At 41.5% G+C, this 19,157-nt stretch overlaps 1 protein-coding gene across 1 annotated transcript in view; it reads left to right on the top strand.

Annotated features, from left to right (window-relative positions):
• Positions 1-19,157, top strand: part of SLIT3 (slit guidance ligand 3) — a 495,630-nt gene that overhangs the window by 346,696 nt on the left and 129,777 nt on the right. Inside the window, exons 12-14 of the mRNA XM_058034755.1 lie at positions 290-361; positions 12,268-12,411; positions 15,529-15,692. Of these exons, the coding sequence (XP_057890738.1) occupies positions 290-361; positions 12,268-12,411; positions 15,529-15,692 (380 nt within the window). The remainder of the gene's footprint in view (positions 1-289; positions 362-12,267; positions 12,412-15,528; positions 15,693-19,157) is intronic.

The following is a 19,157-nucleotide window of genomic DNA, read 5'->3' as shown; positions in this document are numbered from 1 at the left end:
GGGAAAAAAAATCCTTTAACAGAATGAAAAATATTTCAGATACAGTTTTTGGATGATGTCCAGTTTCTACATTAAAAATGCCTTCCAACACCAGACGAAGCCTGAATCATAACGACTCATTTAATGCCATGTGCTCTCTGAAAGGAAAATGAGATCAGTGGTTAAATGAAATGCCCACAGATCCTGGGCATGGTGCACCATGATCAATAAAGATGATAATGCAGAGATGTGGGAGGACACTAAACTGGGCTGTTATTTAAGATTTATTTTGTCTTCCTGAATCTTTCAGAGTGCTCTATGGAAACAAGATCACGGAGATTCCCCAGGGCCTTTTTGATGATCTTGTGTCTCTGCAGCTGCTGTGAGTATGATCCCTTCCTCTTCTTTATTTTACTGACTAGCTAGATTTACTGTTCTTTCAGCTCCTGACATTAATAGAAGCACCTTTTCCACTGAAAACTCTCTGGGATGTGCTAGTCTGTTGTTTCTGTGTCAGGCAGGAGGGAGGCAAGGGCTGAAAAAACTAAAAAGGGAAGGTGTCAACAGTTTTATAGCAGAGTGTGTATAATGGATAATAGACATGGAGGATTCAAGTGTGGGGAGGAAATGAAAGATTCTGTCCAAGAAAGGAAATTTGGTCACTGGCTGATGCGTGGGTGGGGATGCCATCTGATTGCTTTTGCACATTTAGCACTTGTGGTTCAATGTCTGGATCCTTGAGGGCTTCTGTGCTGCAAGAACCTGCTGGGGCAAGTGAAAGGGCAATGTGAGAGCTCTGACTGCTGCAACTCCTGCTCAGTTCCACATTCCTGTGATGTCAGATGGGGCTTAGCTGCAAGAAAAATGATTTTACAGTATATTGTTATTTAAAGTATTTTATGCCATGTGTGATTTAACTTGCAGTCGTGATCAGGGTAAGATATATAGAAAGATATTAATTGTGCATTGATGGAGAAGAAAAGATTTCCTAAGCCAAATGTGAAATTGCAAATTTCACTCACTGGTCTCTATGATCACATTAGGAACCAGTAACTCCTTCAAAGGGAAGGGAATCATCAGCCAGTCAGTAGAGGGAGCAGCAGGGAAGTGAGTTCAGAGTATTCCCAATGTTGTGATTACCATCATGGATGATACACTCCAAAAATAAAGGTGATGTATCAAAAGTGAGTCAATTCTGGTTTATGTCACATACAGAACTCCACTCCAAACAGTAAATCATATTTAATATAGAATATGAAGTAGCTTTTGGACATGTCACTTGAAGCCTTTCTGACAGTCCTGATGTAGCCAGCAATGACTTTCCCCACGATTGTCCTTTTCATTGGATGTGTCCCTGTGACTGCAGCCTGTGCTGCCCTTATATGGGATATCAAAGTACGTTTAGATTTACATCAGCATTCATGAGCAAAGCCAAACAAGTGAAATGGAGTCACTGAAATGACTCTCTATGCTGAGTGAGGGACTACTCAGATGTGTAATTTATCCGTAAGGCCTTGATTGCAGGCATGGAGCAGAGCAGGGCAAGCAGGAGCTCCTTGAGTTTGGCTGTGACAGTCCCTGGGCTGGGGCAGCGGGGAGCTGCCCATCACTTCATCCTCACCCTTTTTCTGGCAGCTCCTTTCCTCTCTCCTGCCCCAAACTTCAAGTTTTCTGCTACTTCAGTGCCTGGGCAGTAAGAGAAATTTTGGGGATGGTTTGCCAGGTGTGAGGACAATAATTATGAAAGTGCAGAAGAGCTGGGACTCATCCTACTTTGAGAAAAAAAAAACTGTATTTTAAAAAAATCTGAGATTTAAAACCAACCTCCCCAGCCCAAATATTTTACAGTTGCAGCTTTGAACTGATACTCTTCAAGACTTGTTCTGTCTCATCCAGGACACTTTACAGATAGAATCCTTCCCGGGAGGAAAATATAAATAAGAAAATCACTCAACACATGGATCATCATGTCCCATAAAAATATGGGTCTAGAACTTCTGCATAAGGCATTAAGCAATTTTTAACTCCTTTACAGAACAGTCCTAGGGTGCATTTAGAGCAGGCCTTTAGTGAAGTGCATATTTAACACAAGATACAATTGTTTTTAGTCAGAATTGGCTCAAGTGATGCCTTGTTATTAAGGAAACAAAGTCTGTGTGCCAGGGAATTGCTGAAAGGTGTTTTGCTTCAACTGTTTAAACATTCTCAAGCTGAGACAATGTAAGCAGGTTGCCCTGTTTTGGGATTCCCAAAATACCATGACCCTGGAGCCTTCCAGGTTCTTCTTGAGAGTGTTTGTATGTAAAGTATCTTTTGGCAAGGAGAGCATTGAATGATCATGTTTTAAATGCAAAGAAGTGTCTGCAGCTTTTTGGATTGTGGCTTTGAAGCAGCTGCTCTGGGATTGCTTGTAGTATTTTAATGGCTACTAAAAAAAAGAATAAATGGCATTTGTTGGTCTTAGACCTGCTGTTGAAGAACTGGAAGAGTGCCCTGTGATTAGATCTAATTTAGTGTTCCGTGGGCACTAGATTGGATTTCTTCTTATTAGTCTGGAGACACTCTGATAAGAGCACTCTGATTAAGGTATCCTGGTAGCCTGTCTGATTTCCTGAGATGGAGCAGGAGCAGTTTAGAAAATGTACTGGCTTTATGATAAAGCAGGGCACAATGAGAAAAAGGGAGTCCTTGTGGGTGCTGTATTATTTAGAAGGAAAAAACTATTATTCAGAAAGAAAATGTTTTATTTAAAAAGAAAAAATGATTACTGTGACATTTCAGAACAGATAATATTTTTATTAATTGTTTGGATATAACTCATCAGAGTTTATCAGTCATGTAATTATTCTTCAGTTTAAATATAATGTCACACTATAGGCCAGGATTATTCTGTATTTTGGCTGAATTACTCTGTAAGGGCCTGGCAGCTGCAGTAGCACTCTATGGTGTCAGGAGCTCCATAGAGAAGTTCTCATCTCAGGCACAGCCACATCCTCAAGTGTCCTGTTTGACTTTGGTGTAGAGGAAATGAATTCAGAACATATTTTACACCACCTGGCTGGCATCAGTATTTCCACATTCCTGCCCTATAAGGCAGAGATGGTAAGCCAGTATTATATTATATTTGGCAAGAAAATAACTAGGCATGGTTAGATAATAAGGGTTTGGGGGATTTTTGTTGAGGGATTAGGGTGTGGTTTTGCTGGGCTTTTTTTTAAACCCTATGGGTTTAATTCAAAATGTTGTTTCTGAAGTTTTCATTATAAGTAACCACCTTAAGTAGTTAACATTCCCCACAAAAATATTTGCAATTGGATTTTTGTTAAATTGCTGATTTCACAAATCTTATGTGTTTCTTAAGCATGCAATGGTAACCAACAGAGCAGCCAAAATCATTCTTCAAGTCCAGCTGCACATCTGTTCTGTGCAGCAGAAGCTTTTCTTGGACCATGGAGTTTTCCTTATCCTGTGTGAAGGTGCCAGAGGAGAGGATGATAGAAAGCTTTGTAGCTACTGTACCCTATCCTCACACATTCTTCTTTTCAGCAGGCTCTATCAAGTGTCTTCTGGGAGTTTTAGGTCAATTTGGGTTTCAGAGATCTATGTTGTTTTCCAGAAAGGGATATCTGCTTTTTTAGCTTTTGTGTTTTTTTTTTTTTTTTTTTTTTTTTTTTAATACAGTGAATTAAAAAATTTGTTTTATTGGAGGATGTGTCCAAGCTGTGAAACAGTGTTTGATTAATTTAATTGTTTGCATTTCTTCCATTTAAATACCAAAAGAATGGCAAAGGCTTCAGCTTAAGGTGGAAGTTTTCAAGTAACCATTAGCTGAGGATGGTCAGTCCAGGAGACCTTCAGCTGACCTTGGGCTTTCTGGAAGCTGGAAGGCATTTAAATGCCCTGCTCAGCTGTCCTTGAGTTCCCTTGGAGTGTGGGCAGGCTCTTGCAGGAGCCCCTGAGCTTGCCAAGTGCTGCCAGTCACTGCAGGGGGGGCTCAGCCTGACCCGTGGGGCAGCCCCGGGATGGACAAATGAACCTGAGGCAGCCCCTGATAACTCAAGTTTTGGCTTTTGTATTTTCCAGATTCTATCCTGCTTTAGTGTGTAAATCTAGTCTTCATATCAGGGGATGGTGAGCTCTCTGCACAGAGCAGGGAGACAAAACAATTCCTGCTCCAGCTGGGGACCAAGGACAAATGATCCAAATCTCAGGCCCAAGAGCGTAAATGGTAAACTGAAGAGAGAAAACAAGAAGGATGGGACTTCACGGGCTAAAGCTGTAATTGGACAATTAGCTCCAATATGCTAATAGACCAAAACTTTAAAAAGTGTGAGACCCCAGGACCTGTTGTCCCTTGTTTTGTGGCCAGTTTGGGTTGTGCTGCCCAAGGTGGATCCATTGAGGCCTGTTAATAAATCCCAACTTTATTCTTTAGCTCCATCTAGTCTCTGCTCTAGGCCAGCCTTCACAAGGCACCACCACAGGCACTGAGTTTGTGATATTTGTCATTTCTAAGCAGCACACTTCCCTCCCTGCAACCAGATTAAAACCAACATTCTGGGAGCCTTTTGTTGCAGCTGTGCACGTTGTGACACTCTGCTCCTGGAACAAGGGGCTACCATCAAATCTCTGCTCTTTACAGAGGCTGCAGAGCAGAATAATATGAGGGACGAAGTCTCATTTTTCAAATTTCTGGCAAGTATCAGTTTTCAATAAATCCTTTTCCTTGAGGAAATTTACTTTGCATAGTTGCTAATCATACAAGCGCTCAGGAGTGCTGATCCTAAATCTGCTCATGATCCCCATGTTTTACTGAGCAAGGAAAATCCCCATGGTGGGCTCTGTTTTGGTGTTGCTAAACATCAGGAGATCTGCTCCTGTGGTACATATATATTGGAATCAGAGGCTTGTTGTATTTCTCTCCCAAAAAACGAAGCCAGAAGCTGACAGCCTTCTCCTCCTTCACCTAATATCTGGGCACTGGGGAAAACTCAAGGCTGCAGTTGGAAAGGACCAATAATCATACTGGTGCCTGGAGTTTTGACATATTGACAGATAAAGTGATGTCAAAAGTGGTGACAAATTATCAGTCATCTAACCTGGGTTAAAATTGGAACTAGATGTAATATTTACAACTCCAGCTGACCCTAAAATAGATTTGTATGAAGTGACAAGTCATGTGTGTACTTTCAGAAACTGCTATCATCAGTCTTCCCAAAATTCAACAGGTCAAATTTTGGTTTGAGTGATTCTTATTTTTTTGTAACTTGATTTTTATGCTTGTTTTTTTTCTGTGATGAATAAGGCAGATACTTGGTATCCCCAGCTCTTTTCTGGTGAGGTTGCTTGAAAAGTATCTTCATGGTGGATTTGCCAAGTTTGAAGTGCTTGTGTTGTTTTGTGTAATTCTAAACTGAATGCCAGTACTGAAGAGCTTAAAGCAGGATCTACCAATTATTTATTGTGCACTTTTGGGACTTGGTAGAATCTCAAAGAGAATGCTGTCTTGTACAAAGTCATTCAGAGTATTTAAAAACAACAGAACGTACATCAATTCAAATATTTAGCATTGTATACATTGCACTGTTGTATACATAAATATATTAACCAGCTATGTAAACAGTACAGAAATGTCAGAATAAAGAAAGTGCAGTTTTCCATTTACAAGTCTTTAATAGCCCCCTAGTCTCTTCTCTTCCCCATAGTGATCTGGGCTTTAAGTGATGTATAAAATCTTATTCTGTGGAGTTCCTAATTTTTTCCCATGGAGAATAGACAACAGGCAGTAAAAACAGAGCCCTTGTGACTGATGTAAGGGGAAAACATTCTCACAATTATGTCAGGCATTTGGAGTAGGCTGCCCAGAAACCTGTGCATCCTCTGTCCCTACAAGGTTTAAAAGACCAGACTTTATCCAGACTGGATGAAACCCAATCTGACCTTGTAGCTCATCCTCTTTTGGCAGCCTATCAGGACAAACAACCACTGGAGCTTCCTGGAATTCTGAATTACCCTGTGATCTGGTGAAATGCATTAACTGTGCATGAATGAGTCATGCTTTGAGTGGGTTTCAGACCAGATGACCTGGAGGTTCTATGCAACCTGTGTCATTTCTGGGATCTGGGAATCTAAATTCTTAACAAAATTGCATATGAGCTTTTCTCTTGATTACTCAGAATATTTCTGGCTACAGCATAGAGACCCTGCCACCCTCATCCTTCCAGTCCAGCACAGAATGCTCTCTGCACAGACCTGTTTAATAGCTTTAGAATTGCTTTCCAGCCATTTGCCTCAAGCTTTTTTTCCTTCAGATTTCTGCATTTAGGTTGCTATTGTGATAATGTTGCTAAACTCAATAGCCACTGTTAAAAGTGAGGGAGCAGCATCTGCCAGACTCAGAAATGCAATTACAGTCAAGCACTAATGACAGAGTGCAGCAGCAGCAGCAGCATCTGCCTGTCCTGTGTCGCTGGTGTGGCCTGGCTGCATGCAGGCTCCCAAAGCACTGCCCATCCCTGTGCCAGTGTGAGCAGCAGCCTCTGGTGCTCTGAGCAGCTCTCCTCACTGTTATTGCACACAAACCCAGCCCTGAAAGCTGGGAAAATGTGTTTGTTCCATTGTGCATCTGAATTATCATGTGGTTATCTCAAACCAGCTGTGATCTTACCTTCTGCAGGCAGAAGTTGGACACTGTTGAATTTCAAACAGCACAAGTCTGGGTGCTGTGACAACACGTGTTTATAATCCTCCAGGTAGTAACAGAAGTACCACAGGGTTGTTTTGTGGTGTTCAACCAGAGCTGGAGATTTTTGGATCAGAAAAGGAATTTCTGAAATCCCATTCTAAATTCCCACCAAAACAACACTGTCAGACTGTGCTCTGCACTTCCTTCTTGACTCATTATCAGCTTGTGACTTTTCCATTTTAATTTACTGTGAATAAATTTGTCATCACCATCATCCAGTTTCCTGACCATGGAGAAGCACTTGAAGCCGGCAAAGCAAGCATGATGATGATTTCACGCTGGTTATTATCAACTGAAGCACTGACAGGCTCTTCAGTGGTCAGTCATCACATTAGCAAATGTAAATTTCAGTAGATGTTTAAATATCTCGACACAGTGAGAGACAATCAAAATGCTCCCTGACAGTCCAGGCCATCTTAAAATGTTCCTGAAACTTAATATGATTATTTTGCCAATAACTAGGCAGGGGCACACACAGTTCTGTGTGTAGATGTTGCTTTTCATTGGCTGCTGGGATGACCAAGTGCTTGACTGGATATTGCTGTAGTGACACTTCAGCTGTTCTCCTGTAAAAAGTTGTGTTAAATCAAGGATAACACTTGATTCCCTGTAAATTTCAAGAGAAAATTCTGAAAACTTCATGCCATTTTTTTAAAATTCTTGTAACAGATATTATATATTCTAAGGAAAGCTTTCTGCTGAAAATTTTTTCTTTGCTGCCTTGTAGTGCCTCTGAATGTAGGTGAAGCCTGCAACTATTGATATTCTATAAAGGTCATGCCTGTTCAATTTGTATTCTGCTGTTAGCCAGGCAAAACTGTTACCCAGTTCTCCTCTCCCTTACAAGTCTCCTGTGCCTCTTACATCTGTTTTTTTTCTGGTGAATTCTCATTTTCCCCAGTGGAGTCTGGCATGTGGGATGTGCCAGCCAGTTTCATGGGATGCCAAACATTTTCATTCTCATCGTGTTGTCGTTGCTGTCAAAACACAAAGCTGGTGAAAAAGGAAGAGAAGCTTTTTCAGTGTCTTGGTGCAGCTTTTCTCCCTGACACTTTCCTTTAGTGTTTAGGATGATTCCTGCTCTATCCTGGAGCGCCAGAGGCCAGCCTGCAGTCTCTGGCACGTGTAAGGTTGTCAGGCTGCTGCTGATTCTCCCAGTTTTGTGGTTATTTCCTGATAGTTTGATTACTTGACCTCACTGAGATAAAAATGCAAACATGGCTGAGGGTAAAAGCCATATAAACATTCCCATTTGCTCTTAAAAAACAATTTTTTCAGTCATTTTGGGTTTGGAGTTCAGAATGTTATTTAAATGTTAATCACTTGAAGCTGTGCTTGGGCATATAATTCAATTATGGGACCATCTTAATTATGCAGATGGTGCTTATGAGCAGCTGATACAATTACAGAGCCAATTCAGTGCACATTCATTTCAAGGGCTTTGCTGAAACACGTTATTATTTCAATGTGTGTGGACAAATCCACTTTTTTCAGGAAATGGGTTCATGGAATTGCAATAGTGCTCTGCTCAGCTCGTTGTTCCAATGGTGTGCAAACCACAAGGTTTTTAACCATTCTCCCTCAATCTGTGGTGGTCCACGGCTTGTGAGAGGTTTCTTCATGTTTTTTACATATCCAGAGGGATGAAAATGGAGACTTGAGTTAATAACCGATCATCCCTCTGGGCAGCAGGCGGTTTTTTATTTCTGCTTGAATATTTAACCTCCTTTTCAATGGTGCCCCACATCTGGAGGCCGTGTGTAAATCTCATCCAATCAAGCTGATAACAAAATAGGAGAATTAGTGGAATTTACTTTCACCATGAATTGCTGCAAAAATAAATACTGGGTAATTCCTGCTAAAATAGAGCTCCACTTTTAATGTTGTTCCTTCTCTTGGTGTAAGTCCAATAAAGGAGCCCTTAGTGTATGTTTTATGGCCTGGTTCAGTGTTCAAGGAAGATTCTGCTTCCTGGAATATGCTTTTCTCATCTGCCTTTGTGTTAGTTTAAAAAACCTCTTAAAACCACTTTTAACTCCATGTGAGGCCTGCCTGGTATACTTAATTAAAAATTAGATGCCATTAGTGGAGCTGGGATAATGAAGAAAGATTAAATAAAGGACTGAGATTTATAGGGGGGAATATTCACAGCAGATATTTTAAAATAACTGGGAATTTTGAAAGGAATATGAACCTGAATGATTCTGGCCAAAAGTCATTATCTAAGTCACAGTAAGTCGGACGGGAAAATGTTTAGGGATGATGTATTCTGCATCCTCAGTTTCTCACTGATTCTGAGCAGAAATAAGTCACTGATGTATCTCACCATCCACCTCCTATGGCCACACCTGTGTTCCTGCTGAGCAGACTGTGATACACAGAATAGGTGTTGGCACCTCAGAAAAGCTGTTTAGGGCCTGAATTCCCACTTCTAAACAGTCTGCACTTGCACTTTTCTGCTCCAAATTACTCTGGTGCTTGAAGAAAAGCGTGTTCCTCTGTACTTGTGGCTGTGTAGAAGATCATTGCTCTCATTTTCAGTGTTTGGCTCTAAATAAACATCACAGATTATATCACCATGAACATAGTCAGTCATCAAAAACTCATGCCAGGAACTTCGTCACTTTGTAAATTCTATTTTCCAGCATGGGGTGTATTCATGTTTCGTTGAAAGTAATGGGAGAGTGGATCTGGATTTAGTGTATTCACTGCAGTTCAGGTCAGTTTTGCTCAGAGGGTTTTCTCAGAGGGATGGATCAGTAATGTAGACTTTGTGCCTGATCTTTGCAGAGGATTGAGCAGCATCTGCCCAGAGCAGCTCTGCTGTGCCCTTCTGAGGCACCCCAAGAAGACATCCTGGTTACCCACACGTGGAAATACAATTGTAGCTCAGTTGTAAATTCTCTTCTTGCTGAGATTGCTTTCATTTTTGCCTTATACCTTGTTACAAGTACTTCTTGCAACATAAACCATAACTGTAATAGTGGGGAAAAAAATAACACCTAGCAAAATAAATGGAAGTACATACTTGTTTTCAGTTTTGTTCCTGGGTCGTTTCCCTCCTACTTACTGTGAGTTAGATGATGACTTTTGTCACGAGACAGGAACAGCCAAACCAAGCTGATGTGCATTCCCTAAAATCAGGGTGGCACCAGTGCAAAAGGACACCGGGTAGAAAACAAAGGATTTTAATGCCTAAGAGCATGTTCAGAGATATTGTTCAAAATTCAGTACCTGATTCTGCATCCCACTGCCTTGCTAAGCTATTCTTTATGGATAAGATTCTCTGTGAGCTGGAAAGAGAAATGCATGATGTGTGAGATCTGGGAGGAGGAGGTTGCTCTGCTCTGGTTTGCAAAGGGCTGTCAGAAGCAGCAGCAGCAGCAGGAGATGGCATTTGCTGCTGGAGTGAAGGAGGAGGAGCTGTTCCTGTGGCCCAATGGGAAAATTACCCTCTTACTTTTGGGGGAGCCAGCAGGAGTGTGGATTAGGTGTCATGGAAATACAGATTCCAGAGGGGTCATACTAGTGCTGCTTATGATTTCATAAAATTGTTTTAGCTATTAGTTCATGCAAAAATGTAACCTCATTTATCCATCGTTGCCTTCTATGGGATTTTCTCTTAACTAATGTCAAACTTCATTTTCCACAACATGTAAAGGAGGAAATTGGGGTAAATTGATACTGACTTTCCTGCAGGCTGGGGAGGGGAGTTTTCCTTTGGAGCCCTCTCATTCCAAAGCGTTCCTGCTCTCCTGGAGCTCCCCATGCTGCCCAAGGCTACCCGAGTGTCACAAACACTGTCACTTTGGGCTGCAGCAATGGCTCTGCCAAAACAACAGTGGCAGCAGAGAACTGTAATGAGCTTGTGATGCTTCAGAGGTTTCAGGAGTGTAAAGGCAGAGGAAGCATCTTCTAAATTACTTTTTGGAGAAAAGAACAGCATCACATGCACCTAGCAAGCTTGTATTTCTTCCTGAGTGGCTGCCCCCTTGTCTTTAGTGGTGTGTGTGCAGTTTGTTGAGAATGGAACTCCCTGTGCTGCTGTTAGAGGTGTCCTTAAAATGATGCATTTGCTTGCTGAGGAATAGAGGATATATTTTCCTCTTTGCCTATTTGTCTTCTGGTTTTGCATTAGTGTGCTGCCTCACAGAGAACCACATTGATGCAATATTTACTCCTTTAAATTCATTGACAAGGGAAGAATTTTGAGCTCAGAGAACTGAGTTCACAACATATACTGTTTGCAGTTTACCATTTTTCTCAGCAGTTCTTGGTAGTAGTGAAAAGATGTGGATTTTGGCTTTGCTAAGTAAATAGGTAATTTCCTGCCTATTTCCCTTCTAAGTGCAGGATACCACCTATGCAGATGACAGTGACAAATTAAGTGTTCTTGTGTTTGATTGTCTCAGCAGGAGATGCAGCTTGTTGTTGGGTTTCTATATACTTATGGCGTGGGGCAGAACTCTGCATGGATGAGCTAAGAAAACTTGCACAAGTACTGTCCAAGATTTTCTTGCTGAACTGATTAGTCCCACCACCTGGTTGCTGTGTAGTGAAATATATGTTCTTTTTTAAAAAAAAATACATAAATAAAAATAGTAAAATTTTTTGTTTTATATGTAAAATATATGGGTTTTTTCTATATAGTATTTAAATTGCCTTTGTGCTGCTTTTCCTCAACTGCACAAGACTCAGGTGCGACTGGAATTCATAGAATTGTGGGACAGTAGAGGCTGGAAGGGACCTTGAGTGATCACTTGGCAATGGTCTGGGGAGCCCTTGCTTAAAGCAGAGCCACCTTATCAGGTCAGGGCAGGTTGCTCAGGGTTTATTTGGTGTCACTTTGAAAACCTCCAAGGACAGGGACTGAGGGCACAGCTCCTGTGGCAGCCTGGGCCCCTGCCTGGCTGTCCTTGGGTGTGAACTGAGTTTTCCTTTTTAAGTTTTAGCCCTGACCTCACGCTTCCCTCTTTCTGCCTCTCTGCAGAAACATCATTTTAATCTTCCTTTATCAAATTAACCCTACACTTCTTATCAAAAGATTTTAAACTCCCAGAATTTCGGTTAGACTTAAGACAGCTGCTGGTAGAGAAAATTGAAAAATAAGAGTTCTTCTCCTTGTGGGCTGTGTGTGCATGGAATTGCAAGGTGGGGAGTAATTTTTATTCCTGTGTATATTAAACTGAAGGCTTCCTTAAATATTTGTGTAGAATTTTGAGTTTCAAAATTTCCCAATTTTTAGTTAATTGGGACAAGGCTAGGCATAAAACCCCCCAAGCCCCCCAGCTTTTAAGTATTTTAAGATGGCTAGCACTGTTATATGTCTCTATATCCTCCAGCTATGAGAGCACTCTTGTCCACTGTGAGTTTTTCACCTTTGAAATGTAACAGGCAAATGAAACTTTTCCATGTGGTTTAGCTTTGATGGTTAGGTTAATTATTTATTTTTTTTTTTTTTTTAGATTTAACCGCGAAGTCCAGTCTATCTTTATTCGATTATTACAAGATTAATGAATTCTAAACCTTTTCTCTGTTTCCAGGCTTCTCAATGCCAACAAGATCAACTGCCTGAGGGTGAACACGTTCCAAGGTCTGCATAATCTCAAACTGTTATCTCTTTATGACAACAAACTGCAGACCATCAGCAAGGGGCTCTTTGCACCTCTGCGATCGATCCAGACTCTGTGAGTATGCCGCCAGAGCACAAATGACAGCTCTCTCCTTCCCCACCAAAATGTTGCCTGTCTTTTCATCTGACATTTAGACAATTTGGAAGAGACATCCGTGTAGCAGCCCCTCCTATCCTCGCTGAGAGACAAGGAGCAAGAAGGAGAAGTGTTGCATCAGTTCAGCGAGGGCAGGATCGACACAGCCTGCCCTTAGTGACAGAAATGTCAGGGCTCTGTGAAGCTCAGGCTGTTTGTTGGGGAGATAATGTGTGCATTTGACTCTGGATGAGATATGAACAGCACTTTCTATTAGGATCATTGCCTAGCAGTTTTTAATGAGCCAATGATTTGGCATCTCTCCTGCCTGGGTCTGAGTCCTGCTGTGCAGTTCGTGACTTCTGTAACCACATTTCAGCTGGCATCCCACTTAAGGGGAATGATATGTTGTATTATTTGATCCATTAAGAAAATCCACTAAACTGTTTTGAATTTGGAGGCATTAGAATAGGCACCAGAAGCGAAAATTCAGAAATGATTCAATATTTTGTAGAAGAAGGTCTCATCCTAAAGCTGTGAGTAATAAGATAATAAGGTAAATAGTACTCCTTCAGAGCTGGAGTTGGCAGCCTGATATTCCAGTATTAAAATATCAATGAGTGTGTGTATATATATATATATGTGTGTATATATACATATTGCAGTATCTGTGCACACACACCCTATAGTACTGCAATTTTTGTATGTAAATGCACAGGTATATATTTTAATACTGGGAATGCATTGGCTGAATTCGTTGTAGAAATGTTTTAAATTATATACAAACGAACTGACAGCAATGATTTCTTGCAGCAGAGTTTCTGTCATGTCCTCAGGCAGCCACAAACATAACCTGAATTTCCAACAGATATTTGGCCAGTATGTATTGCTGCAAACCATTATTGGAATAGTCATGTACAGCACCCCCAGTTCTGCCCCAGCAGCTCCACCGTGGTTTCTGCTGCTGCAGCTTGCTGTGTGTGTTCACACACGAGCTGGGGCCACAGAGAGAGTTCTTTCACAGAGGTATGTAAGGTTTGTCAGGTTAATCAACAGGCTTTTGTAATGTTTATAGCCCTAAGGTGTGAACATCTCCCGTTGGTTTCCATAGGGTTTTCCTGGTGGCCCTTGCTTAGAATGGCCTTGTTGCTTCACACTGAGACTTTGTCACAAGGTTTTGATTCATTTTCCCATTTTTAATACTCCAAGTGATTGCCATCTACTGTGTTTTTCTAGAGCAGCAAAACCAGCCCCAAATTCTGTCTCTATGTGGTTCTTTGGACATTTCACAGCAGGAATGGCTCTACTGCAAGCGGAATCTTGAGTTTCTTCAGGCCCTTTCTGCTCTGTGGGCTCTCCCTTCCCAGTCCTGAACAGCCACTGCCCTGTTGCATTTTACACGTATTTTGTTCAGTGGCAGTTCATAAATATAACTGCAAACAGAAAAGAAGTTTCTACAAGTGGAAAACAGCAACAGAGGGAGGGAATTCTTGTCAGGCTATAACTTTATACCTCTGTCCAAACCAAATTGAAACATCTGTCTTTTCTTAACCTGTCTTTGCAGTTATTGGAGAGCTGAGTCCTGCTCCCTTGGAGGTCAGAGGGACTGATGCAAGTTAGCTGAGCTGAGATTAGAGCCTGGCTCTGGGAAAGACCTGGCAAACTCTTCTGATGCAGTGCTCAGCTTTGTCAAGCAAAATAAATCAGAGCAGCAGCAGAAAAACACTTTCTCTCTGAGATGCTCCAGCAGATTTCTGTTACCAAAGCCTAAATGCCCAGTTAAAATCAATGCTATGATACCTATTTCAATTTCATAGGGAACAAGTTGAGCAAATTTTGGTGAAGGATAGAGTGCAGTTGTACCTTGCCTAAACATTTCAGTCTTTAAATTAAAACCTTTTGCTTCAGGAAAAAATACATTTGAAGGAAGTACTGTTAGAAATGATGAGTGTGTGCAAATATTAATTTCACTCTTGTGAAAAGATTCTGGCCCACTCCTGCCTTTGCCCAAAGATCCAAGGTGCTGCTTTACTAATTCGTATTTTTGAGCTTGCTGATCAAATATCTTTTAAACCAGGATACAAAATGATCTTCAGGTAAGGTGCATTTATTTCAAGAGGCAGCACTTGTCAAGCTCTCAGGAGAAACGGTGGGACCTGCAAGACAGCAGCAGTTCTATGTCCCTTAAAGGGTTCTTTGCTGTCTTAATTTTTGTTTCTTCTGTGGAGGACTTGCTGCAGAGGTGTGTGCTCAAGGAATTCTCCCATTTGGGAGACAGCAGCAGGTCTGTGTCCTTTAAAGGGGGTTTTGCTGTCTTAATTTTTGTTTCCTCTGTGGAGGACTTGCTTAAGGTGTGAGCACTCAAGGAATTCTCCCATTTGGGAGACAGATCTGTGTCTTTTAAAGGGAGCTTTACTGTCTTAATTTTTGTTTCTTCTGTGGAGGACTTGTCACAGAAATGAGCGCTCACAGAATTCTCCCATTTGGGAGACAGTGGTAGGTCTGTGTTCCTCAAAGGGGGCTTTGCTATCTTAATTTGTGTTTCCTCTGCAAGGAGGACTTGCTGAAGATGTGAGAGCTCACAGAATTCTTCCAATTGGTAGACAGGTCTGTGTCCTTTAAAGGGGGCTTTGCTATCTTAATTTTTGTTGTTTCCTCCATGGAGGATTTGCTGCAGAAGGGAGCACTCACAGATTTCTCCCATTTGGTAGACAGGTCTGTGTCCCTTAAAGAGGGCTTTGCTATCTTAATTTTTGTTTCCTCTGTGGAGGACTTGCTGAAAGTGTGAGGGCTCATGGAATTCTCCCATTTGAGAGACATGTCTGTGTCCCTTAAAGGGAGCTTTGCTGTCTTAATTTTTGTTTCTTCTGTGGAGGACTTGCTGCAGATGAAATCTCCCATTCATGTGTGGCTCTATGCAGCTTCTGCCAGGCCTGGGGTGATTTCTTTTTCCAGGAGCCGATTCAATTACTCCACTCTTCAGCTTCGGTGGAGAAAAAAAACCAAAAAAAACCAAAAAAAAAAAAAAAGAGAACCCCAATGCAGGAGCAGGGTGTCACAGGTCAGTGGTGATTAAACATGCCATCCTTCCCGCAGCCATTTAGCTCAGAACCCGTTTGTGTGCGACTGCCATCTGAAGTGGCTGGCTGATTACCTGCAGGACAATCCCATCGAGACCAGCGGCGCGCGCTGCAGCAATCCCCGTCGCCTTGCCAACAAACGCATCAGCCAGATCAAGAGCAAGAAGTTCCGCTGCTCAGGTAATAATTCATTTATCCGGGGCTCTGCTGCGCTCCCCGCGCGGGGAGGAGCGGGCCCAGAGAGCCCGCTAATCCAATCTGCCCCACAGCGTTTGCTCTAATGGATATCAGGGAGCAGCTTTGGAAATTGAATTTGGGCAAATTCAGTTAGTTCGACAGAAAGGCAATTACCGTATGGATAAAAAAAAAAAAAAAAGGAAAAGAAAAGAATAAAAAAAGGAGTCTATAGCTGTCTTCTCCTAAAAACAAAAAAAGGTAAAAGCTTGTGACGTATATTCATAAAAAGATACTAAATTATTAAATATTTAAGCAAAACAATGAAAATATATATGAATTCATGTGGGAAATGCTATATTTTGACAGGGTTGTCAGTTGTATTCAAGCAGAGCTCTTACTGACCTAATGAGAGCTGAGCTCAAGTTTAGTTCCCACACCTAAAAGGCTGAGAACAGTACAAGAACAGTATGAGAGGTTTTTGTACAAGTGGCAGTGAGCATTTCTGAGCTGGGATGGGAGTGAATCTGGGGTGAGGGAAGGGCATTGATGCATGTGCTTTCATACATTCATTTTCCTTACATCCATAAGTAACACTCACTAACTACAGTAAAATTGCCATCAAATTTGGTAAGATTTTGGTTTCAGCAAGCTTTGAATCAAAAGGTGCATAAAAATTTAGGAAAAGTTTTTGTGTTGTAAATGAAATGGAAAAATGTTTCCACATGAAATTAACCTCCAAAGTAACATAAACAGCTTTTTCTTAATCCTATCTGTTCTTTATTTATGGTTCAGCTGTCAGTAAAAGGATATTTCTTGCCTTACACAGCTCAACTAAGCAATGACAGCTTCTTCATGTGTTTTTCCTACTGTTTATATTGGTTATATCTATTTTGGATTGCTGCATTTTTGTGTACTGTAAAGACAAGCAGGTTTCAGTAAGCAAATCTATTAGTGTGTACTGAGGAGAAAAATGACTGTTATTGATGGAGTACCTTGCGGTGTTTTCTATGAAAATTACTATGATTTTTCTTTTTTTTCCTCTGAAAAGCAACATGATTAATTGTGTTCCTGGTGGTACAAGATGAATGGCTCTAGATGGGGATGCAGCATGAAGCTGAGTGGCAGCAGCCCAAAACAAGCCGTTGTGCTTTGTGCATCACTGTGAGCAACATGCCGAGCTAAACCTTCCCTTTATGGGGGAGAGAAAATAAAGATAACTTCATTTGCAGTCAGCTTCTCTGGGCAGGCTTGTTAAGGTCTTCAATCCCTTGTGACTGAAGCCACAACATTTATAATCAGGCCTGAAATTATGACATATTTTATCTAGGTTTTTGGATTGTGTCCATCATAGTAACAATGTAATTAGCCAGTAATATTCATATTTAAATAAACTGGAAATGAAAATGCATAAATATAACTTAGACAGGAAAGCCTGCAGAAACAGATCTGTATAAACCTGTACCCAATTTGCCATTGTTATTTTCTTCTGCTTTTATTAATGGGCTAGAGGAATTAATGTTATGTGTGTGCATGCATGCTTTGAACAAAGGTACAGGAGATTGGAGAAGGCAAACACCAGCTGACACCATTTAGGAGAGGTCATAGCTAAGAAGTGCAGAACTCAGTGCCTGGTGATGCTGAGAATAATATTTTGTGTGAGTTCTTATCGTGGGGGTCCTTTCCTTGAGGCATTAGGCTGTTTTTCCCTGGGTCTCCAGCTCTACATCTATATCAAAACCACATGGAAGAAGCATAAACCTGACTTATGAAGGAGGAGAGCAGGGATTGAGCAGCTTCAGAACAAAGATTTCAGCTGGATGAAAACTAATGCTGTTCAAAAGCTCAGTAGAGAAGAGATCCTTGCCTGTAGAGTTTCCAGATGGTGATGAGATGCATTGAACTCGACTTGCTGTCTGCTCACATGAGACAGGGAACATCTAATGGTTTAGAAAATCTTAGCTTGTAAATCAATCCAGGGAACAGACATCCTTGGCACCTGCTCTGCTCAACTTGTCCCTTTGAATCATGGCTGCTCCAGGCTTGGCATTTAGCAGGAATTTTCCATGTTTTCATTTTGAGGAATGTGTTTCATCCCAGGATCTAACCCAGCACGTCTCTCTGCAGAAATGTCCATGAGGTATGAATCTTCTTTTAGAGCATTGGGCAGAGCTTTGTGTCATCCAGGGATGACACAATCCCACTGGGATGGCAAGGCTTAGTAACTTGTCTGTGTCCTCACTGTCTTTGGAGTTCTCTGTTCTAGTTTTTACATCTCCTGCTCAGTGTATGAGAAAAAAAAAATTCATTTTAAATTCTTTTGTAAATGTGCATCTCTTTCTCAAAGGGTTCTTTTTTCAGGATCCTTCTATTTTCATGTAGTTTGTGTAATATATCTAGTACATGTCAATGGTCAGAAAGTTGTTTTTTTCGAAGGGAAAACACAGGGAATGTGAGGGGCTGGTTAAGGAAGAAATTTGAGGGATTTTATCCTCACACAGTCTTTGACATTTGAGAAGAGATGAGCATGCACACAAAGTTTGGGCTCTGTGGAGGCAGAGGTAGTGCTCAGGCAGTGTCAGGATCACACCCAGGAGTAGTTAAGCCTAGGAGAGCTTAATGCTTTGATATCGTGGGAAGGACAGTTTGAAAGTCATAAAATTCTGAGGTTGTCCTGAAGTGGTCTGTGTGTCTTCCACATTCCTTTTGACAAGGGCACGTAGTGACAAGAAAAGGGGAATGGCTTTAAACCGTAAGATGGTTGGTTTGGATTAGATACTGGGGAGAAATTCTTCCCTGTGAGGGTGGGCAGGCCCTGGCACAGGGTGCCCAGAGCAGCTGTGGCTGCCCCATCCCTGGCAGTGTCCCAGGCCAGGCTGGATGGGGCTTGGAGCAGCCTGGGTTAGTGGAAGGTGTCCCTGCCATGGCAGGGGTGGGACTGGATGAGCTTTAAGGTCCCTTCCAACCCAAACCATTCCATGATTCTGTGATCATAAAAGGGACTGTCAGAAAGGACCTTTTATGAGAAAAAAAAAAAAGTGTCTGTTCAGTAAATTAAGGGAAGAAAGGGAAGTGCTTTTTCTCTAAGAACAGAAGAGAGGAGTGGTTAGCAGGAGAAAAGCTGAGGTGTTTGAAGTTTCATCAGTCTGAAGTGGCAGAGCAGCATCAAGAAGGAAATGTCAAGAGGACACAGAAGCAGATGGGCTAAGTAGAACTGTATTTGATAATTAAATGAAACGGTGAAGACACATCTACAAAACTTCCCTCTGCACACTCTTTCCTTCAGTTTTCATTGCAGGTCCCCACCATCCTGTTCAATAGCATCCAGCCTGAAGTACTCACCTTCTTTTCTCAGTTGACCAGTTCTTTCAATTGAGGCACTTTTGCCAGATGCCATTTCCCCACAGAACCCAATGACTCGAGCTTTTACTGATGACGATCGAGCAACATCTGCAAAGGTTATGAGTGGCC

The sequence above is a fragment of the Melospiza georgiana genome, chromosome 15, assembly GCF_028018845.1.
Source record: "Melospiza georgiana isolate bMelGeo1 chromosome 15, bMelGeo1.pri, whole genome shotgun sequence".
In the NCBI taxonomy this organism is placed as follows: Eukaryota; Metazoa; Chordata; class Aves; order Passeriformes; family Passerellidae; genus Melospiza; species Melospiza georgiana.
Note: the sequence above shows the minus strand (reverse complement) of the source record. Positions and strands in the feature narration are given on the sequence as shown.